Raw genomic sequence first — 24078 nt, forward strand, 5'->3', positions numbered from 1 at the left:
ATGAAATTTCCAGGGCTAAGACTACAGACTTCTGTCTAGGATTAGACTTCTCCTGTGCAATATTACCAGGAGATATACTGCCTCCCGTTTTATTCTTGTTTTAAAAGTTGTAGTTAAAAAAATGAGAGCAAATACAGAAAATATCTAGAGACCTTACAAATCTTTAAACTTTTATTCTGTGGTAGGGGATGTTCAGGACATCTAATTACTGAGAAGAGAGCTTCAGAGGTGTTTTAGTAATCATTCATCAAGACTTGGCAGTAAGGCAGGCAGCTATTTGAAAGTGCTTAGCACTGTCTGTGGTAAAATTACGTAGGGATTTTATAATGAAGCAGTTATGTCAACATAGCACTGACTTGTTTAATAAACAAGTCTTAATAAACAAGACTTGTTTAATAAACAAGTTATTAATAAACTTAAGTCACACTTAACTAGACAATGTCATACTTTATTTACCGGATCAATTTTTTTGTTATTCTGTTTATTAATTTTATCCAAGTTTCTCTTATGGTAGTACTGTTCATCTTGGTTCCACATCTAGTAAAATGGGGCCTTGAGGAGATAGAGGTTTGGGAATAATTTTTTTTTTTTTTTTTTTTTTTTTTTTTTTTTTTTTTTTTTGGTGTTTAGGCAGAGTGCCATTTACTTTGGTGCGGTGATCCACTAATGCAACTTAGGTCACATCTACTGACAAAGGATTTGGTCTTTATAAACTGCTAGGGAAAGAAAATATTCTTTTTATTTATAATCAGTTTGATAATAATCAGTTACAGCAATGCATTTCTGGAAAACATGACTTTGTAACTTAAACAAATTTGTACTCTTATAATGGATTTAGTTTCATTTTGGAAGCTGGATAAACTTTCAGGTGCCCATGGCTGATTTCTTGCACTACTTTGAAGATATCCTATTTTTGTGTATTTTCACAATGGTAATACTTACTCATAAGTGTAAGACTACTCTTTTTCTGAATGAGTAAAATACTGAACTTCTAAAGACTTAGAGGAGAAAATTGGTTGTGACAAAAAGACATACAGCGATTAAATTACAGGGGGAAAAAAAAGCTGAAAAAACGTTCTGGAATTTTTTTGTCTTATATGTTTTTCCACACTAAGCAACCTAGCAAAATGACAGTAGCAAAATCAGACTGAATGCTGTGGAAAAATATAAGAAACTTTGTGAGAAAGTAGTCTGAAACACAGGTTTAAGAGTAAAAATTATGATTATGTTTTAAAAGCTGAAGATATTATTGGGTAGCAAACTATAGCTGAGATTTTACCAGAAATACGACTTTTGGTAAGGTTGTTCTGTTCCTGTTTCTATATACCCTAATTCTGGTGCTTACTGTTTGGAGAAGCTTCACCATTTTGAGAAGTCATGTTTTCATACAGAAGGACTTAAAACTTGCACAACTAAGAAAATGTGAAAAAATAATGATGAGAAGTAATGAATTTTTATGATAAAGGTAAACAAAAAATACTACTCAAAACAAAATTGAAATTGTGTAATTTTTAGTAGTCTGAGGACTCCTAAATTGTTTCCACAGGCCACTGGCAGACTTTAAGGTTTTTTCCTGAGTCATTTAAAACTGCCTGAGACAGCATAGCTGGGAATACATTTTGTGTGAAAAATCTTGCATTTCTGAGATGTGTCGAAGCCTCATTTGACAGCGAATTTTTTGTTTTTGCTGTCTTCCAGAGGCTGTTCAATAAATTACATTTCCATGCCTTTTAGGTTAGGACCTCTCTCTGACTCAGTATCACTTGGATACTGAGTCATCTGAGCTGCCACAATCAATATAAACATGAAATCCTATTTTCACATACCGCTTATGCTTGACATACTTCAATATAGTCTTGTCTTTCTGTGTAAGACAGTTACGGTTTATTTTAAAAAAAAATCTCCTAACATTGCTGTTCTAAGTTTCTGTAAGTACTGGGGTGAGCTCACTGCCTCCCGTACTCTATTCAGAGATGAGTGCCCACCCCATAGCTACCCATTCCTGTGCCCCAGTGCTCACTTTTCCCAGACCACGCCAGTCTTTGCCCACTCCAGTCCTTGCCCATCTATAGTTACTTTTTCCATAAATTTGGTATTTCACTGTAACTTTGTGTGCAGTGTTGGCTTCATGTGCTGTTACTAGCTCAGTTACCTTCTTAACAAATGTCCACCCCTGAAGTCTGCCCTGTATTCCACCTTTCCATGGAGCTTGTCTTGTTTTTGTGTAACTCTGCCCTAATGATCTGTACAGCCATTCTGCAGCTTCTTGCATTATCTATCACATCCAGCAGTTCTCTTATGTCCAGTAGTTTTTCACGTCCTGTTTATTCATCTTAACGTCAGGCCAAGGCCTGGTCATCTGCCTGCAGGCCTGACAGGATCCAACTGGCTGACCGGCCAGTTCTCCTGACATCACTGCCCACTAGAGCAGCTGCCTGGGCAGTGAATGCCCAGAGGAGCATCATCCCCAGACTGTTGGAAAAAATTGCTGATCCTACTCCTTTGCCACCTCTTTCCAATGTCATCTTGGCATTCCAGTGGCCGTTTCAGGCCGAAGCATCAGGACAAACAGCTACACCATTGTGCTTTGTGTCATGTGCATGTACTGCAGAGTGTTTCCTCGCTTGTGCCCCTGTCTCCAAAGGATTTCATAATAAATATTGAGATAATGGTGCAGTTTATAAGTAAAAGAAAATTATCTCTTCCATTGTTCCTTACTGCTCATTATCCACCAGTTTACCAGCTAGAGCACTAATGCCAGTAGTGCTGACAGTGTATTACCTCTAGTAGTTGTCTTATCTCCCATGAGAGAAAACATGGTCAATCTGCAAAGGAGAAGGGTCTCTTGATCTCAGCAGGTTTTTATCATCCCTCCATAGGCAGTCAGTATGTCAGCACCTTACTTTTAAGGTTTTGGCTTGGGGTATTTTTAGACATTTGGGGAGATAGGGAAGATTTTCAAGGCAAAAGAGTCTGTGCATTGGTTTTTAGGAGACCTTTGTCTGTATTTCCCTAACCTGAGATTGTTGTAGTTTGTATACTTCATAAAGTAGCATATTTATCTTGTTTCCCCTTAACTTTTGTATTCCTTGTTCACTGGAACGTAGCATCTCTCTTGGAAACCAAGTGGCATAGGTCATGACACCAAGCATTAATACGATTTCAGAAAACGGCTGTAATCTGTGAGAGTATTTGGAAGGCAATGAGTGTTCTTCATTAGGGGCCTCCATAACTGGATCTTTGCAGTGCTAAAGGGATAGACAGGAAAAGGGGAAGGGGTGAAGCAGACAGTAAAAGAGCTGGTGGACAAGGGATAAACAGACAGGAACAAAGGCAAATCATCTCCACTCACAAATAATGGACCATTAAAAAAACTACTGATACTGCTTTGCAGAAGGCCAGCCTTGAGTTTGTAAATGATAAGGGAGAACAATAGGAACATAAGGATTCAGGGACATTGGGAGGACCTGTGACTAAGCAGAACTTAAGCAGCACTTAGAGGGGCATAATTGGGAGTGAGCATTTGAGGGGATAATCTCAGCCAGTTCTGGTCAGTAAATTTACCTGACCAGGCAGTGCAACTGATCAACATAGTCTGTCACCTTTTTTTCTTTCCTTACCTGTTTGTAATCTCACATCTTTGTCCTCTGCCTGAAAATGCAGTAAGGACGAGGTACCAGCTACTGGGGTGTCCTGGTTTAGAGCAAATTTTGGGAGGAAACCTCTGAATGAGGCCCCTCCAGAAAGCAAATGGAAACAGCCCCTCTCCCAGCTGGTTTGGGAAAAGTGGGGAAAAAACTGTTTATTTAACAAGTAAAGTATTCACAAGCATAAAAAAAAAATATATTAAACAATAAAACCTCTTGTTGTTCTGAAGAGATGGAAAATTAAGAAATTTCTTGTGGTGTGTAGCTGGGTTCTCTCAGTCTCTTATCAGTCCCTTTTGTTCTGGAAAATACCACATCCTAGCCCTGGTGGCCCCCAGGTTTGAGCTCCTGGTGTTTGTCTGGGTTTTCAGTTCAGAGCAGGTTTGAACAATTCCAAGAAAAAGAAAAACCACTGTCCAGGGAACTTCTCTGCCTCAGCTATCTAAAAACTAACTAAAAGCACAGGAGAGCTCTGTCCCACTGTCTGTCCATGCTGCAGACAGCACAGTTCAGGAGCAGAATGCAGGGGAGTGAGTGCAGTTTCTGAACACAAACTCTGCGCTAGTCTCCCTGCTTCACTCTCAGAACTCCATATCCAGCATAAACAGACAACTGGGGATACAAGCATCATGAAGTCACCCCAGGACATGGGTGTATGGGGCAAAGCAGTAGGAGTGAAGGCAGGAGTGTAGGTGCCCCAAGCCTGGGGGTTCAGCAGCAGTTGGTGGGGGGTCTCAGCTCCAGGCACCGGCAGTAACAGCATGTGCAGCAGCAGGGAGGACAGTCAGTTTGTGTCCTACATGTTTCTGCGGGTGAAACTGGGCTGAGTCATGCCTGTGAAGCTCTTGGCACATCTGGACTGGGCTGCTGCTCATGGCCTGTGTGCTAATGCTGATGGGGCAGGCAGACTGTCTCATATTCATGTCCTTTGACTCTGGGTGTATGTCCCTTTGGCATGTGCAGTTCACTAGCAAACCTCAAACTGGAGTAACTATGTGTGGGAGAGGGACTTTTTACAAGGGCATGTAGTGATAGGACATGGGGTAATAGCTTTAAACTGAGAGTACGTTAGGATTGGGTATTAGGAAGAAATTCCTTACTGTGAGGGTGGTGAGGCACTGGCACATGTTGCCCAAGGCAGCTGTGGCTACCCCATCCCTGGGAGTGTTGAAGGCCAGATTGGGCCTGAGGGTCCTGAGCAGCTTCATGTAGTGGAAGGTATCCCTTCCCATTATGAGGGCTGGAACTAGAGGATCTTTAAGGCCTCTTCTAACCATTCTGTGTTTCTAAGGTTCTGTCATCTGGGAAGGGGTATCAGGTGGCCTGAGGGCCCTTGCTGCTGCCTGTAAGGTGGGTCTTTGTATCTGCCTGATAGTGACTTGCTGCCAGCCAGCAAGTAGGAGGCGCAGGAGAGAGGCACAAGAGTTATGGACCCAGGCCAAGAGGTATTAGATGGACAGAGGTATCCCTGTCTGCACTGATACTGAGGGATCCACAAGTGTGTTTGTGCCTTTTGAGGGGGTGGGAGGTGGCATACTCTCAATAGTGAACTTCAGCCCTGATCAGAAAAGAAGGAAGAGGCCTTGGCTGGCACTTCTGCAGTTCATGTGAGTCCTGGGAGTGCTACATGCTGCATAGCTGAGCTTCACTACTGGTTGAAACTGTCAGTAAGAAAGCATCTGCTGTATCTGTGGACCTGGGACAGACACCTCTGTGTCTCTGGACATACTGGGCTGGGCTGCAGCATCAGGACAGGTGGAATTCCTAGACTGGTCTCAGAGATGCTGGAGGGGGCATCCATCTGTAACATCCCTTAGCACAATTGGAAAGAGGGTTACATAATAGATATTCAGTACTAAGGTTTTCCTTGTGAGACAGGTTCATCTCGAAGTTGAGAAAACTGTGCTGGGAAAAATACCACTATCTCCATTTTCTATTTTATTGTCTGGCCATTAATAGAGACACCATTAATAGAGACTGAATAAACGTGCTTATTACAGTAACTTGACTCATGTGACTATGTTTACTAAACCAAGGTTCTGTGGAAGAGCATTTAAGTGAAAAATACTTACTTTGCCTTAAATCTAGGAGAAGTGAAGGAAATAATTTATAAATTTGGAGATTTAAGCCTGAACAGAAGGTTCTTGGCCTCATTCTGTATCCTAGGCATTTCAGAGTGGCTTTCATGACTTCACATTCCAAAGTGTAATTCATTCTCCAGTATTATTCATGATTCTGCAATGTCTTGGGAATTCTGCAATATTGTCATATCAAAATTAAACTTCTGACATTCTCATGGAGGGATCGCTGAAGTTTGTCTGCCTCTGCCCTGAACCCTGTTGCTGCATTTAAATCCTAAGGAGACAGGAAATAGGCAGTTTTATTTGGGATGAAGATCATAGGAATTATCTTTTTGTGGTTGTTTTTTTTTAATAAACCAACAGCTTGATTTAATGAATAATGTTGGGTTCCAGATCTTCATTCGTAACCCCCAAGCTCCTATGTGACAGTAAGCATGTCACTTAACCAGCATGTCCTACTTTCACCATCTGTGAAACACTTTGGAAAGTCATGAAAAACTGAATCATAGGTCTTTTCCATCTCTATTAGGTCATCCAACTGTTCATCTGCCAGTAGAAGATTGTTTCCTACATCTACCAGTGTTTTTCCAGTGTGGATCCTGTCCTCTCAGTGGCTTCCACTAGTACCTTTGGGAGATGATTTTGCAGTGTTCTAGATCTCATTGTCAGGAAGCTCTTCTGACATTCACAAAAAGAGGTTGTTGTTGATTTAACTAAGTTCTCTTATTTTTTCCCATTACTAGATAATTGTTTACAGTTTTGAGACAAGCAAGTCATGCAGTACCTTAAAGGTCTAGATAAATTGCAAGTCTCTGTAAAGTGTCTTAACTATACAAAAAAAGAAAAACATAATTTTGAGATGCAAGATATGACCTTTTATAAGAAGGTAAGCTACGTGGTTCTTCCTGAAATCATGTCCAAGGAAGTATACTGCTCCAGATTTACAACAGAAAAGGGATAGAATATGGAACTTAACAGTGGAGTAAAAATGAAGGTATTGGAATGGGTTTCAAGAATGCTTAAGCAGGAAAATAAAGAAATTAACAAATACAATATAGTTGAACACGAAACCTATCAGAATAATTAAGTTACTTTGTACAGAATTTAACTTTTTAAAATGCATGAACATTATTCGAGTCTGGCATAAGAATAGTTAAACTGCTTTTAAAATGGCCATCTGGGAAACAACTGGTAGATACCATGATTTTTTGTTTCACTGCCCTAGGAGCAAAATAATGTTCAGTTAATTCAGTTGATGAGGTTAATAGAGCATTTTGTAATGCAACCTACATGAAGCATGTGTCTTAAAATAGCAAGAAATCTGTTGTGGGGGCATGTTTCATAAAATATTCAGCTTTTAACAAAATCCACTTGTACAGGATTTTCATTCCTCTATTTCAGCTGCCAATGGAAATGCTTAAGTTCAGGAATGCAAACTGCATGTTCAGTCAGTTTCTTTAGAAAAAAGATAATATTTTTTTCATCTCAGCTTCATTTTCATTGTCTTTGACTTATATATTCATGTACATAGATAAGTTCTGATATAACTTCATTAGAAGATAAATGAGGAGTTTAAGGCCTTCCAAAGTTTATTTGTCGTAGAACAATACAGGTAATTTAAATGTTTCTGCAAATAAAACCACCTATTCTGCATACTTTATTGTTGAAAAATCCCTTTTGCTTTCAGCACTAGTATATACAGTCAGATTAAGTAAAAGGTTGTGTTTTCGAAAGGTCAGTCAGTATAAATGTAGCATTTACATACACATGAAAAAATTTGCCATATAACAAACTCATTTTTTTTCTCAGGGAGGTGTCATGATTCAAATGCTTATAAAGGAGGTGAACCTTAGAAAGACTTTATGAAGTCTGATCGTAAGAAGAATAAACTTTTCTTTCATCTACAGGAAATAAAACCAGATGAAGTTACCAGACTTGCTCTTAGGACAGAAGTTAATTTTGAAAGTGTCTGCAAAAAGGTAAGACTTGCTGGTTTTTGCTTTCCTTCCCTGCTTCTCTGAGTGTGAAAAGGTGTATACGTGGGTGCAGGTACATGGATTTGACACACTGTTTGTTGTATTGTATCTTCATTGTAGTTCTTCCTTTTCTGAGGGGGTTTGTCCACTGGGACATATCTACAGAAAAGTGAATAGCTGTCTAGTATGAATTGTCATTAGTCTGGTGGGCAAGTCCCTAGTAATTGGAACAGAATACCAGGAAACATAATAGTGATTTCTTAGTCTTTATAAATAGATTTGTGTTGTCTATATAGTATATATAAATTATTCACTTAGTGTAAATAAGTAATCTTTCTGCAACAGTTGGAAAAAGGTTCTCAATACTTTGAAATGCAGGGAGAAATTTCCACATGTAAACAAAACATGACAAACATTAGCTTGAAATGAAGGTGAAATTCTAACACCTCTGTGGCTCATTGCTTTCAGTGTAATGTTTCTCTTGAAGCCTGAAGGTACAGTATCAAATATTAACTGCCTAACTAGTGACATCTGTAAGAGATGCAATGAAGACATAGAAGTGCTTATTGAAATAAGCAGCTGAGGCTGAGAGCAGTACCATTTCAAAGAACATGCTACATTATTGATGCCAGAAAGCAATTCTGAGTTTAAAAGTGTCAATACATGAAGTTTTATGAGTTTTTTCACTTCAGCTTTAATTCCTATGAGTGGTCCACTGAAGAAGGCTGAAACCTGAAGTGTTTATAGTACACAGGCTAAGTTTTAATGTAGGATTTGGTCATTTACTCCTGTAATGGCGTCATTAGTTTGTAATACAGCTCTGCTGTTGCATATTGCAGTCATGTGTGATGTAGTTCAGTTATTAGCATAATGTGCAGCAAGTTTTTCAATGTTTTATGTCAGCAAAAACAAGTTAATAGGAAAATATCATAGGAATTTGATATTTCTGGACAAGTGTTTGGGTAGAAGCATCTTAACTGTTTTTCCTTATCTGAATGATGGAAAAGAGTAAGGAAAAGGTCACAAATACACTGTCATTAAGCTAAAAAGCATTCTTCTTTTAAATTTATTTGACCAGGATTTTCCAGTGTGAGGATGAGGTAGTCAGAAACTGCTTATTGTAATGTTAAAAATGGGGCAGACATGAAGATTTCAAATGTCTGGAGGACATGTGGAGAGGGATTTCATTCTTCAAGAAGGATGCTAAATTCGAACAGTGCCATTTTATCACTTAACCACAGGAGATTCTTCTACCAAGATTTCAAATTCATCAGGCTTATGCTGATTTCATAAAGTGAAGGACCACCAAAATGAAATTATTGATGCTATTTTTTAAAGGTGGTTTTGTAGGTTTTATTTTCTAAGGTGGCAATTTTATTTACAAGAATGATGAAGGAATATAATTAATCTTACTTTCACCCCGTTACTTTTTATATATTCATAGTCGTGAATGATGTTGTGCTTCTCATATTATTTACTTAAAGTCTTAAAATAGGCTTTAATTTAGCCTTAGTTCTTGAAAACATATAATGCACGTATCTTCATGGAATTGTTTAGGGGTTTTGATCTGTTGTTTCTGTTACTTTCTGCTGCTGGTCCTCTTTTTCAGGGGAATGGAAGTCTGTTAATCTCACGGTTTTTAGTGGATGGAACTTACATTTCATATCAAGCTGATGGATGGATGGATGGATGGATGGATGGATGGATGGATGGATGGATGGATGGATGGATGCTAATGCTTTTTTTTAAACCCATAGAGGGTTTTAATCTCACTGCAGTAGAAGAATAAGTACAATTGTGTGACAAGTGGTGGCTGTGCATATCCCCAACATAGGCATCCCTTCTGTGCCTAAACAGAAATTAATTCTCCAATATTTTGTTTCTTATTTTCCCACCGTAGGCATTAAACATACAATAAAAAAAATTCTTATTATCTATCCTTAGCAATATTCTGTAGTCTCATGAAATACAGACCACACTGTTTACCTTTTCATTAACTTGAGTTTCAAAATATTTGAAGGAAAACATCCTGTGGCTGTTTTCATTTTCAGAATAGGTTTGTTTTCATTGACAAAAGGCAATCTGCTTTTAATTCACTGTGGAATGCTGGATGTTAGTTTTGCATAGTGGTCATGTAGTCAAGATACTTTTTTAATTGCTTCTTGTCACTGAGCTTTTATGTTCCATTTCTATTTCCCAACATTTTTCAGAGTAAGTTAAGTATACTTTTCTATTTAAAAAAACTTTGCATATATTTCAATCAAGTACTATAAATTCATGCGAAGTATTTAGCAAGTGGCAATTTACTGGGAGTTCCTATGATTTAGATTTCAATGCAGCTTTATTGATAATAAGCAGATCAGATTCATCTAGTTGCAGGGGTTACTGGTGGGAGTCACCAACCCCATGACAAATGACTTTTTATGAAAACATTACAAGAAGCAGCAGGTGAACAGTTCTTCATGCATGTCTGCTGAAATGTTTTTAATCCACTCGACTATTGCTGCATCTGGCACCATTGTTACCAGCAGGTGATAAATTCTGCTGTAAAAATTGTAATAAATATTACCATGGAAGTTTGACTAACCTTTATATTGTTGGTTCTATTTACAGCTGTTTTAAAACAGGACCTATATTTTGTAGGTTTTCTCCAAGTCCTTGTGTGCTTTTTGTACCAAGTTGTACATTGTCTGCTGCAAGAGTATTTGACAGACATTACTAGAATTAGAAAAACATACCATAGAACTCATATTTTAAACTCACATTTGCAGCTGTGACAGCATTTTGAACTGTTGCACACAGCATATATTCCTGCAGTGTATGGGAAGCTTGATTCACTGTGTTGTACTCCAGGACACTGAAGGTATAAATTGGAAGCTGATCCTAATAATGCGGTTCATTACAAGCAGAAAACCAAACTGAGCACTGGCAAAGTGTTAACTATTATCTTCAGCTTGTTGCTAACACAGATTTAGGGTAATTCAGATAGGTGAAGATAGGAAGGATAAATAAGTTAATATGAATTAATGTTTTTCCAGTATTAGAAAATTATGTTTATAATCTGGGCTGTTTCCTCAGGAAAAGGGGACGTTGGTCCAACTACAAACACCTTCATCATAACCACAATTGTTGCCTTTGGTAACAGATACTAACTAACTTACTGTAGCATCTCATTTAGCTTTAACTCATTTCCAGTAAGTCTTTGGTGTGTAGCACATGAGGAAAAAGTCCCTATGCTTTAAACACTTGAGAATGACAGAATTCCAGCTCTGCTAGAAACAGTGATATGTCGTCTTGCCTCAAGTCAAAATACCTACTTTTTCTAAAGAATAAACTCTGTGTATTTCAAAATCCAGCAACTGTCTGATTTGGGAAGCAGGGTTGAAACAGAAATTAACTCTTGTATTTTACTTTGAGTGAAAAATAGACTACCAATATACATTATTATCAGAGACTGGATTGAGCATGTGCTTCTTACTTGCAGAACAAGCACTCACAGATGATAAATACCACCTATATTTTTTTACTTCCAGATGCAGTCTTCACATATCCTCAGGAGTATAGTATTCCCTTCTTTTACACTGATCTTTAATCTGTGGTCCTTTAGAAGAAAGCCATCTTTTCCTATTAAGTCTTGTATTTCCACCTATTGCTAAAAAAAAAAAAAAAAAAAAAGTTGTATTTGAATCTTATGTAGATACTTGTGTGCAAAGAGGATTCTGCACAGCAAATTTTGAGTATACCATGATCCTCAGAGTTTTTTGTGGCCACATCCCTCTGGATCTCAAGATTACTGAAAAGCTTACTGTTTCTAAGAGTGCTGAGACATTTTTTGTAGGCTATAAATGTAAGTCATTAGTAGCTGCTTCTTTTTCTTTTCTTTTTTTTTTTTTTTTTCCCCCTAATTTAAGGTCTGGCAAGCTTATTTTGGATTGCTTCATGCACAGGAACCAACTTTGTCTTGTTTGGAATTTAAAAGGAATTCAAAAACTTTAGAAACAGGATCTCAGGCAGCTCATGAATAGCCATAGGGAGACATGCCAGGATTTAACTGAGCAACTGGGTACACAGTGTGAGTTTGATCATTTAAAATCCAAGCTGCCTGATGAGGAACTCGGCTTAGCAGGATTTTGGAGGGTTGACATTAGTGCTGTGTGGCTTCTGGTGCAGATATTTTAACAGATGCCCAAAGACTGATACATTATACTTACAAGTTCTAGGGTGAGTGAATTTAATATCTGTGGCACTTTACCTATTTGACTTTAATGAACTTGGGATGGGGGAACCAACCAAAATACTAACAGTAATATGAAAGGTTTTTTTGTCATTTATCAAACAGTACTTTGACTTATTCACATTTGCTGTCCAGGACAAACAGGAAGAAGGACAAAGTTAAAGGGCTAAATATGTATTAATTTTATTCCTATCAAAAGTGTGTTTCAATCACATTATCAAAATAGCATTTGTCAGATTCATGTCATTTTTAAATTATGCAGGTGATGGCCTGAGATTAGTCTATTAATTCACAGTCTCTCTGTCATAAGTAAACAAAAAGATGAGCAAGGGTGGAGTAGTCACAGTGCTAATTTTGTTCTTCTTTTTCGATTTATACTGAAAATGTTTTTCACACCAAAAGTAAGTGAAAAGGAGTTTATGAAAGGCTGCTAGCTTTGAGGCTTTAAAGAACAATGAGTAATTAAATGGAGCAGCAAGCATCCCAGAATAAAACATTTACACTTATTCACATGTGAGAAGAATATTTCTGTTTCATCTCCCAAACTTCTTGAATTCACTCGATCTCTGGTGTGGGGCTAAGGAAGTCCTTGGGTAAAAAGGATATGAGAAAGAGGTAGAAAGGTGTTGCTGTCCAGATGGATACAAGACATTGTTCTTGCTGAAGGAATACACAAGACATTGTTTTACTAAGTACATGTATTTATTAAGGAAATTTTCAACTTCATACTCCTAGTACTTTTGAACTTTGTGTCAGGAAAAGAAAGATGTAATTTCTGAATCAAGTAGAATTTTTGATTAAACATATCTACATCTACAGAGGACCAGTCATCTGCATTTCCTAATACTGAAAAATATAAAGGTTTCTCTTTTATCTGGTAATCCTAAATGTACATTTGGGATCTTTGCCTTCATTCATTTTAAAAATGTACTTCCTAGTGGAAAATATCTAAACAAACCCCTCTGCATGCACTGTAGATTTAATCTGAGGAAATGTACTAAATCATAAAAAGGGCCCCTGAAAAGGTTCTTTTGCATTTTAATTGGAGGCTTGCTGTTAACTTCAAAGGCTTTGGATGTGACACAGAATAGTTGCTGTCTTTCGTTTGGGGTTTGGAGGATTTTTCCATAACCTCCTATCTTCTCCTCCCCCCAGCCCTCCTGAAGAATTCTACTCACAACACAAACGTACTAATTAGGATAGATGTTACTATTTATTTATGTAGAAGTTCTGTTCCTGTTGTTAGTACCTTTAATAGTAGATTCTTATGTACACAGATTTTTAACATTGCTTATGGAAATATTTTGTTTGCAGGACATAAACCATAGGGACGAGAGTATTGTATGAATCAGTTTTCTTTGTAATACTGATGTGATAGTCCATAAATATTGAATAATATGCTTATCATTAATAATGTTGCAATTTTGCATTTTGATTTTGACTGTGTGGGGCAAATGGCTGGTGTTTTTGAGGAACCCATGAAAAACTTCATTCTTTTTATCTAAGTTTTGGTTGTTACACTGATGATTTAATAGCCTTCCTGGATTTCATAGATAATCTCCATCTCATTCCCTGCCTCCTTCTCTATAAGTATTAATTATTAGAAACATTGTTATGTTATTTCCTTTTGCTCCAGAAGGAATGTATTGCCTTACTAGGTACATGGATGTACATTCTCCAGCATGTTTATGCTGAAATTAGTAGAATAATAATATTAAATTTACTGTTCTACATGTTAAAATGTTACCTTCCCATCTTATTTCAGTATGAAACAATAGATATTCATTTGCATATTAGATGCCAGATTGACTTTTCTCTCTGTAATAGATGTATCTGTCAACATGTTAATGTTGGCATGAACATATGGAATGTGTTGCATTAATTTAATAGAACAATTTCCTACATCACAGACCAAAATAATTGTCTTTATGCTGGGCATCAGTGTTACGGAGTTGAATTCTTTTTGTCCTGAATATTTTTACTCAGTTTGGATGGAAGTTACACTAAATGTATGAAGCCACAGTTTCCTGAGAATTTTCCATGTCAAACACCAGATGTTAGTGTTAAACAGGAATGTCTGTAGTCTTCCTAAGACTCCTGATGAAGTGAAGAATTTTGCATTCATTGATGAATATCACATTCAGGTGTAAATACTTTCCCTGTGTGACTGATTGTTCTTTGCTGTCTTTTCCTGAAAGTTCCTCATCTTCCAAGTTTGATCACTTGAACTCCAAGGTGTTTAGCATGGCCTTTATATATACCAGGCTATATTTTAGAGTTTAGAATCCATTGCTGTGACTGCAACTGAAATTTTATGTCAGTATAAACGAATTCTGTCAATTTTTGACAAATCTCTCTCCAGTCTTCTCCCCACTTTGCACTTGTCCGTCTGTCTGCTGGCCTAGCCACTCTCAATCCCTCTCCAGGCTTCTAGTGGGAGAGTACAGGGTTGTACTGGGTTCTGTCCGTGTCGCTCCCACCTTTGGTTAGCCATTCCTTCCCTGCACCACACTCTTCCCTTACTGTCTCTGGAATAATCCATAGGTAGCTTCTCCAGTTGTCCCTTCACATTCAAACTAGTCTGCCATACATACACACTCCACTTATTGCCACTGTTTGATAGCAAGGAGGTAGACTATACCAATGCTAGCATCAACTTCAACATCAGGGTATCAATTGCAATGAGCTCAGTTTAACCACAGCTTTGATTTTTTTCATTCTGGAAGGAGTCTTCTTTTATGTTCAGTATTGAAATAAACTGCTAGTAACTTTGGCAGTGTTTCACAGGGATATTGTTTATCTCTGACACAAAAGGGCTGTCTCCTTTCAGATTTTAAATTGCTAGTCCAAGAATCTTTCTACCACTCATTTACATTCCTGTGAGGCTGTATTTCTAAATTTTGTTGCCTGGCTGAACAGTTCAAATTTGCTAAAGTACAGTCTTGTTCCTAGACAGGGCCCAGACTCTGAAGTGGTGTGATTGCCTTTGATTTGAATGTGCTCATTTCACTTACTTGATGTGCCAGACCAGATTGTGGGCAAGCATATCATAGTTAGTAAAGCTCAGAGGAAGTTGATTCACATTTTTGTGAGTGATACTTGGCTTGGATCCCTCAGGTAATTCAAACACAATGACTATGTTTGTGAGGGTATTATGGATGAAAAGGTGTGTGGGAACAGTGCTGTTAGATAGGCCTGTGGTAGTGGTGTTGTGATTTATAGTGCTGCACATACACATGGCTGTACTTCTTCAGTCCCAGAAAGCTTTGTGTTACAGCACTCACAAAGACAAGCAACTCACAACTTTCCTTCCTATTTTAAATGAGTATTTGAGTGATGAGTGATCAGTATCTTACTGGATATGAGTTGTCATGGGAATAGAGGAGAATATTAGAAGTAACCTTGTTTCTATGCTTTCCTTGAAGAAAATACAGGGAAAATGGTATAACAAGAGGTTCTCAGTGTATTGTGGTTGATTTGGCAACCTTTTGGTCTGGTTTGCTTTGGTTTGGTTTTTGTTGTTTTGGTGTTAGTTTGTTTTTTTTAAACTGAAGGAAGGCCAAGTTACTGATGGCCACAATTTTCTTCTCCAGAATATTGTTCAGACTCCCATGCAATGATTATGAGACAGAATATCAGTGCCTTGATGAGTGTATGGTGTAAAAATGAGACACATAGGCATTTGTAGTGTGTTTGGGGCCAGGAAAAGCTGGACATGAAGGATGACATGCAGCATAATCAAAATTGCACTGGACTCTCAGCACTGAAAATTTTAAAGGACGTAAGGGAATTTTTTAAAACACAGGGAAGGTTATAGGCATGGAGGAACATCAAATTAACAATGACATGACACACAGGAAGCACGTGGTTACTTTTCAGGATGTCTCTTGCAGGCCAAGGACAGAACAGCTCAATCCAGCAAATAAGGAAGGGAAATCAGGCTGGCTACAATGGCAGTTGATTGTCTCCTCCAATACTAAGGGAAAGAGTGTAAATTATGAATGTTTCTATATTAACCCTTGCACTGAAAACAGTAATGGCAGGGAGCTAGAATTCCTGGCATCATCATCACAGATAATACAGATACCCTCCTTCCACCAGTTTTTCAAGATACTTAATGCAGTTTACCATCTTTACAGGGATAGTGGGGTGTGATGTACATGGGTGAGAATAGTATTTTTCTGTGAAGCACTGCAATTGAACAGCTCAAAGGCATTACCAGAAAAAAAAAAAAAAGCACTTAGAAGCATTTTGAATGGAAGTTCCAAGTGTCACAAAGTTTGATACCAGTAATGTACTACAGGCGCCAGTGAGAATGGTAATGGTGAGCAGAAAATATTCAATGAGTCTAGAAAGCCGACAAATTTGGGACAGTTAGTAAGAGTCAGTGTTTTCAGTTATTCTTAATTCCTTTGGGTACTAAAGACAAAATCTTTGAATTTTGTCTTTTATGTGCCCATAGGGAAAGTAATCAGTTTGTAAAATTAATCCACATGAGAATTATGATGAGGCAGGGAGATGGATTTGTGCAACCAAATGACAAAGCAAAATGTTTCCTTTGTCTTGTCATCTATCTGTATATCCTTTGATAATTAATACTCATTAAGCAATTTCCACCTTGGTTCTTATAGCTGGTTTCAAGAGCATTAACTTCCAGCAAGAAGGCTTTTTTGTGTGTATGTGTGTGTATGTGAGAAATAAAGATGAGTGAAACCTGGAGGGGAAAATGGCCATCGTTTATTACACTGATCTTGTTTTGGGAAGCAGAATAGAGTTGGCATTCTGTGATTGTGTGCCAAGTGAATGCATCCCTATCAAGAAGAAAAGTGTAAGGAGACAACATAAGGTGGAATTTACATGAGTTTAAGAATTATCTTGGTTGCTTGCATAGAGATTTTTAAGTGTTAAGATCTTTAATGTTATATAAACAAGTGTGATTACTTGTTAAATGATGTTAAATGATGTTGAAGACTAATAGGTCCTTGTGCATTATTAACTGGAAAAGCTCCTGTATATTTGCTTTGTAGTGTGACTCAGAATTGCATTACAAAATCAGAAAAAAAAATCTGATATTCCTGATATTTCTAAAACTTAAAAACAGCTGCCTGATGTATTATGCTCCTTCTGTTTTTACAAATGAAACTCTATCAGTTTTTCACTATATATATATATATATTATGTAAAAATAAAGTAAAATATTCTGATTTCTCCCCATCTGTCCTAGCCAGGTAAGTTTTTCAGGTGCCCAACTGAGTACTAAGAAATTGATACTTGTAAAAATCAAAAAACTAAAACAAGGATTATGGAATTAAGCAGGCTCTTTCAGCTCATTAGGATGCCCATCAATCTGTTGTTAACACTGGAAAACTAGAAGAAAAGTGCTAGAGCCACTGTTGCCTGAAGCTGTTGGAGATGTTCCTGAATTACTGGAATTCTGTTTAGAAAAATTTTTCTATTGGGATACCAGTGAACATAGCTGCTAAGATCACCCACGTGTAAAGGTTATAGCTTGGTAGAATGACAGCATAAGTTTACAGCACATCGCACCTCTGGCAATATTGGTTGGTAAGACAAATATGGGAAACTGGAGGAATCTAGTCACTTAATGGAAATACAACAACGTTAAATTTCAAGTGGTGATAATCTAGCTTTTCTTGGGTTTGGAATTCAAATAACTGCCAAATGATTGGAGTGGTTCAATGGTTGCACATTAGGAAAACAGCATGCCAAAGTTAAGTAATAACAATAGCCTAGAAGATGCCTGAGAGCCTCTAAGCATAAAGGTTCTGTGTGTCATATACTGAAATACCTGCTATAAAATCTGAACAGGATTACCATTCATTTTACATCCATACTCTGCTGATGTGCACAAGTAATACCAAGGATTACATATTCATCTGACGTGTGTTTATCACTAGAGTAGGTCTTGAATGCATTAAGTCAGTAGAATTAATGATGGAAAATCTATGTTTTGTTGCCAGAGGCATGTTTATCTCTGATGTTTTAATAGTTTTTCAATGAACTGAATTTGTATTTCCATTGTATTTTTCAGAAAAAGTCTGAAAGACATATATATTAAAAAAAAAAAAATCTGTTTTCAATCATGCACGCAAATTATGATGTGATGCCAAAAAATGCTGTCTTGAGAAGCTTATTATAACATGGCCTATCCTTGGCTCTCTTAGTTCCTTCAACAGTGCTTTGAACAGAAGTACTTCTCTCCTGAGAGTTTTATCTGAAGACATTAACCTGGCAATACTTTAGTTACATATAAGTGTGTTCCCTGTGGTAATGCTTGCAAATCTAAAGGTCTGAACAAAACAAGGTTCGTCCACAGGGATACTTATTTTTCCTTTATGTTATGAATTATCTGAAATATACCTGATTAAAGTGGTGCTTGTTTATGAAACATTTTGCCTAGCTATTTTTGAAGCATTACATCTGTTTTAAATTTGAAGAACTCAACTACGTCTACTTTCTCTGCTATAAACTTAAGTTTATATGTGCTTATACTTATGGCACAGTGTCAAGCTGCATCTGACAAGTTATAGTTCGAAGTTTGAGCATCTGTTTTGAAGTGAAATATTGTAAGGATATCTCAAGATTACACCCCTGATAATTTGGTGCAGAATTTTGTCAGCATATTGGCATCATAGGGAGAGCAGTGAATATCTCAGTTCTGAAACTTCATTGGTTCATCCAAGACAGAATATTTTTTGGCCCAGTATAATAGTTTTAATAATGGAGAGCTCATCCATGTATCATTGCTACCATGTTGCTGCCATGAGCTCCACTAAATCTTTAGACAAGCCCATGGTACCGAGCTGACTCATGGGAGTTCAGATGCATTCAAGTTAAAGTGGAGTCAGAGAACTCTGTTTACTGCTTGGTTTACAGCGCTGCCCAAGTGGTGTCGGTCTTCTTTGTGTTTCTGCTCTCTTTTCTATAACAAATACGTATAAATAATATTAATTTTTTTTTGCTAAGAAATGGTTCTTTCAGATTTCCTTTTTATATAATATCTAGCTTAACTCTCTATTCAGGGTTAATAAACAATTGTCTGTTTTAATTTTTCAGACCCTCATTAAAGATGGCCTGTTACAAGAAATTATCTCAACTTCATTTTCTTGTAAAAGTCAATTGTAATTTCAGATCAGATACATAGTTGATGTCCAACTAACTATGATGTTTCCTCCAAATTTAATTTTCTTCTCTTAAGACTATTAATTTTGTGGCAAAGAACTTTCTCTTTCTGACAGATACTGCCTGTTATCCAAGATGTATTTCGTTTTTACTCCCCCTGACAGACATCTTTTGTTTCAGGGTTTCTATTTCATCTTATTTTGCTTTCCAGTTTAATCTCTCAATATGATTGTCTCTTGCCTTTTTGTGTGGAATGTTTGCTTGGTTTTCTTATGTGGGGTTTGAGTGGTTTTTTCTAGTGCCATCTGTGCTTTCCCCAAAAATTGTTTATGCAGTTTGGCAAGGTGCATGTATTTTATGGCAATACTGTGCCTCAACCAAATGTCAAAATATATGAAAGGCATATATTTTATAGAAAGCTATATATACAAGAAAAAAGCAAAAACATGTTGACTTTATATTGTTATATTTTATGTGTTTGATTTTATGTTTGTGTAAGTCAGAACTGCATGTATTTTATCCTGCTCAATTGTCCTGGCTGTACTATTTAAATTATGTAATATTTTTAGATTACTGATATTTCTTAATAATATTTTTGGACTCTAACTTAGGGAGCACTCCTTTCACGACTGTTTTCCACTCGGAATTTGTCCGTAGCTTTCTACAGCATAAAGTAATGTTCAGTATTCTCCTAGGTTTTCTTTAGGAGCCAGCAGTGGTTTCAGTGTTGGTATGAATTAGACTATCACAACTCAGGGAGGAGTTGTCACAGTGCTCACTTTATGTCCTCTTTCATAACCTTAAGAAGTTGTTTGTTTGGGTTTTTTTTTATGTGCATGTTGTTTGTGTGGGATGCCAGATCGAGATGATTAGAGACACATAGCCTTACTAGCCTTGGAAAAAATGAAGATGAATTAGGAGCATTTGAATTTTCTCACAACTTTGCTGTTTCCACTTACACCTAGAGTTGACCCTGTTCACCATAAGGAAATAATTAAGAATCCATGCGTACTTTAATCTTAACTTTTTTTTTTTCTGACTTTTCTTTGTTGAAACAATCATAGGAATTGTTTATTTGCATAAAGAGAAAAAGGGAAGAAGTGTAGAAGATTAGGTACATAATTTGTACTTGGGCAGGTCTGAGGTCTATGCCAGGCTCTGCTGTAGATCACTCTGATAGTTTGGCATGAAAGACTCCATTTTTCTTCAACCATTTCTGAATCTGAAAAATAAGAATTTACTTCATACATCTTTGCCTGGCTAAATTAATTGTGATAGGTTAGTCCGAAGAAACTCTATTGATTTTTTTTATACTTACATTAAATATGGTCATCTACAACATGGTCTGCAACATTTGCAGAGTGCTAAGGCTTTTTAAAGAGCCTGTGAACTTCTTAAAATGCTTAGATAGTAGGTATTTTTTACCATGCTTGTAGTAAAGAACAGCAGATAATCTGTTTTTGTTTTAATCTTTGACCTATTTGGAACTCCTATTTTAAAAGAAGAGGATTGATAGGAACATGTTTATACATATATTTCTTTTTGATAAAAGATAAGCCAAAAAACAAGAAAAGATAAACTTAATGTGAAAAGGAATGTGAATCTAAGTAAACAAATTTTTGGGAAAAGGATACCTTTGGTCCAGACATTCAGATAAAATTAGAGCAGTGTAAGTACCTTGGTAGTATTTAGAAGAATCTCATGCTCTTCCCTGATACTGGATTCAAGGGTCTGTGGTAGGCAGTGATGAGTGGAGTCAGTGCTGCTGATGGCAGCCCAAGCTCAGATAGATTTTCCAGACTTCTGCTTTCTACTGTGTGCAGTTTTACATATGAGCAAAAAGATTGTCCACGTTGCTATGGTCTTCAGTTTCATAATGTTTTTCATAATGTTCTTCATAATGTTTTGTGTTGTGTTGTACAGCAAGATTTTGGTAGATGGGTTGGCTATAGGGGTGGCTTCCATGAGAAGAGGCCGGAAGCTTGTCCTGTGTCTGGTGGAGCCAGTGCCGTCCAGTTCCAGGGTGGACCCACCACTGGCCAATGCTGAGCCCTTCAGCAGTGGTGGCAGCACTTCTGAGATAAGAGAGTTGAAAAGGAATGGGGGGGAATGCACAGGAGCTGTTGCAGCCAGGGAAGAGAGGAGTGAAAACGTGTGGGAGAAGGAGCCATGAAGAAGAAGGGGAGGAGGTTCAGGCACTGGAGCTGAGGAGGGAGCAGCAGAGAAAACGTGTGGACTGATCCACAGACCCCCATTTCTTATCTCCCTGTGCTACTCTGGTGGAGGAGGTAGAGAAAATGGCAAGTGATGTTGAGCCTGGGAAGAAGGGAGGAGTTCGGGGCGGGGGGGGAAATGTTTTGAGATTTCATTTTTATTTCTCACTACCCTATTCTTACTTGATTGGCAATAAATTAATACTTCCCCAAGCTCAGTCTGTTTTGCCCATTGTGGTACTTGGTTAGTGATCTCTCCCTGTCCATATCTCAGCCCATGAATCTTTCATTGAATTTTCTCACCCTTGTCTGCTGAGGAGGGGAGAGATAAAGCAGCTTCAGTGGGTACCTGGCATCCAGCCAAGGTCAACCCACCATCCATCAAGATAAATAAAGTAAATATCTAAATACTTACATAGTTGAATTGCCATGATAAAATAAAACAATGTAAATTAATAGAAACTGTGACAAGCATTGAAAGGAAAAATAAAATAGTTTACTTGTGTATCTTGATGTTTTGTAAGAAATTCTTCAGTTTCAATTCTAGTGGCTCTATCACAAAACATTGTCTTGATAAGTTTTTGGAAAGGTTTTATATCTGTTAAGACTTTTTTTAAGTTCAGATGGATATTTTTCATCAGCCCATTTTTAAAATTGTGTATCATCCAGTTTTAAAAAAAATTCTGCTTAAACTTGGACAATTTCCTGAGATCCGTAAAGAATTGATTTCTATAAGAACTTCTCACCTGTCATGCTGTTAAGCTTTTATAACTTCTACTTTATTACACCTGAACAATCATTTTGGTGTTACATTGAAAATAGTTAAAGCTTGGGTGAAAACAAAGTAGTAGATTTTTATAAAAATGAGAGGTTTTGGCAGATGATGAGTAAATAATTTGTCATAATTAGTCATCATTAATGTGAGATGCAGTCAACAACCAACCCTTTGCTCTCAGGAGCTGAGAGACAGCAATGCTGCCACGAGTGATACCATTAACCACTCGCCTCCCATACCAAAATCTTCACCATGTTTGATGGCCACAAATCATATGCTGTATGTTTTACAGACATAAAGCAAGACGGAGAACTAGCTGCAGTTCAGTCTAAAAGTAACTTCTCTGAAGTCTTGTTCCAAAGTAGTATGAGGTCATGGTATGGACTTGGGTGGTAGTCATGGTTTGGCACCTTCAATCACCCTGTGACTTCACATTAATCACATCTGCTGTTATGAAGGACAGCTGTAACTAGTTAGAGTTCTGTAAAGAATGTGTGGATTAACAGGTCTTCTGGTTTTTTATTTGTTTTTTTGCTGTTTTTTAATAGCGCTCTTCTCCCAAGCTGCTATAAAGGGTATTGAAATAATGTCTTTTTTTGGCCCAGAATTTGGTGTTACCTTTTTATGCTTACTCTAGTTAGTATTGATTCTTTTTTTTTCCTTCTTCTTCTTCTTCTTAAAATCAGGGTATTATTAATGTTTGAAATTAAACTGGACTTCAAGAAACTAGTATGACATTCTCCAAGGTTGGTTTCTGTGTCATGTTTTTTGCCATGTACTGCTTACTTCCCAGTGGGGTTTCTTACTGTCTCCATTTAAATTTCATTATTTTAAATAGCTGACTGTTGACAGACACAGAGCCACAAAGCATTACCAGTTTGGTAGCACACTCGCCCAGGTGAAACTCCAGTTGTTGTCCTTATAGTAGTATATGCTTCTAACAACAGTCTTGTTTCTGATGAGATCTGTAATGAGGCAATTCCCTTTTGTGCAAAAGTCAGCTGAAGAACAGAAGTATGACCTCTTTCCTTTTATTGATTATAACTATAGCAGACAGGGTACAGACAAAAGTAGTCTTGGAACAGAAAGATTATTCAGAATGAAGCAATGGTCAAAAGTCTACATTTCATGTTCTCAGATTAATCACAGGTATCTGCCCTTCAGTTCATCCTGAAGCTCTGCTTGTCTCAGGCATACTACCAAGGCATACCATTCAGCTCCTGCAGTCCCATCTGCTTCAAGACCATGAGACACTCAGCTTCTCATTCTCACATTCCTCTTTTTGTCCCCTACTTCATGTACTGACCATAATGTCAGAATATCTGGAATGTCTGGAATATCCCTTTGGTCAGCTGGGGCCACCTGCCCCAGCTATGTCTTCTACCAGCCTCCCAGGCATTCCTCACCAGTGTGGAAGTGAAAAAGCAGAAAAGGCCTTGGCTCTGAGTAAGCCCTACTTAGGAGTAACAAAAACCTGTGTTTATTATCAGCCCTGTGTCCAGTACAAATCCAAAACACAGCCCCATACCAGCTGCTCTGAAGGAAATCAGCTCTACTCCAGCCTCAACCAGCACAGTAACTTAAAATTTCTGACTGTAAAGTGTGACTATACACTGCTCTATTGCTTTGTTCACTTTCCAGTGCCTCAGTTGCACACTGAAGGAGGATGAATGTTCCTGTAGAAAGTAATAGCACATTCTTACATAAAAAATAAGTAGTGCAAAATAAAACAAGAAGTAACAGGAGTATGTCATAATAAAAGTGTGCAATTCTAGTATCTAATTAAACATCCAGGGGAAGTGGGGGGTGAAGTGTTCTTGTGTTCTTGCTTGTAAAGACATTTCTTCTCTTGCTTGTAAAGTTGACATTTCTTTGTTAGGTTTTTTTTTTCCCCTGTATTGTCTATATTTCTGTAAGGTTTTATATACTGGAAAATACTTGATGGAAAATTAATTGAGCACAGGCTGTGCCAAGAAAGCCCCAAACCAAAGCAAAACCAGAAAACTCAT

General features: G+C 37.4%; 1 protein-coding gene across 1 annotated transcript in view; it reads left to right on the forward strand.

Moving 5' to 3' along the window:
• The window catches only part of SRFBP1 (serum response factor binding protein 1), a 70589-nt gene that overhangs the window by 40075 nt on the left and 6436 nt on the right, over window positions 1-24078 (forward strand). The window contains exon 4 of the mRNA XM_023944364.2: window positions 7636-7707. Within this exon, the coding sequence (XP_023800132.2) occupies window positions 7636-7707 (72 nt within the window). The remainder of the gene's footprint in view (window positions 1-7635; window positions 7708-24078) is intronic.

This window comes from Cyanistes caeruleus, chromosome Z (genome assembly GCF_971803275.1).
Source record: "Cyanistes caeruleus chromosome Z, bCyaCae1.hap1.1, whole genome shotgun sequence".
Classification (NCBI taxonomy): domain Eukaryota; kingdom Metazoa; phylum Chordata; class Aves; order Passeriformes; family Paridae; genus Cyanistes; species Cyanistes caeruleus.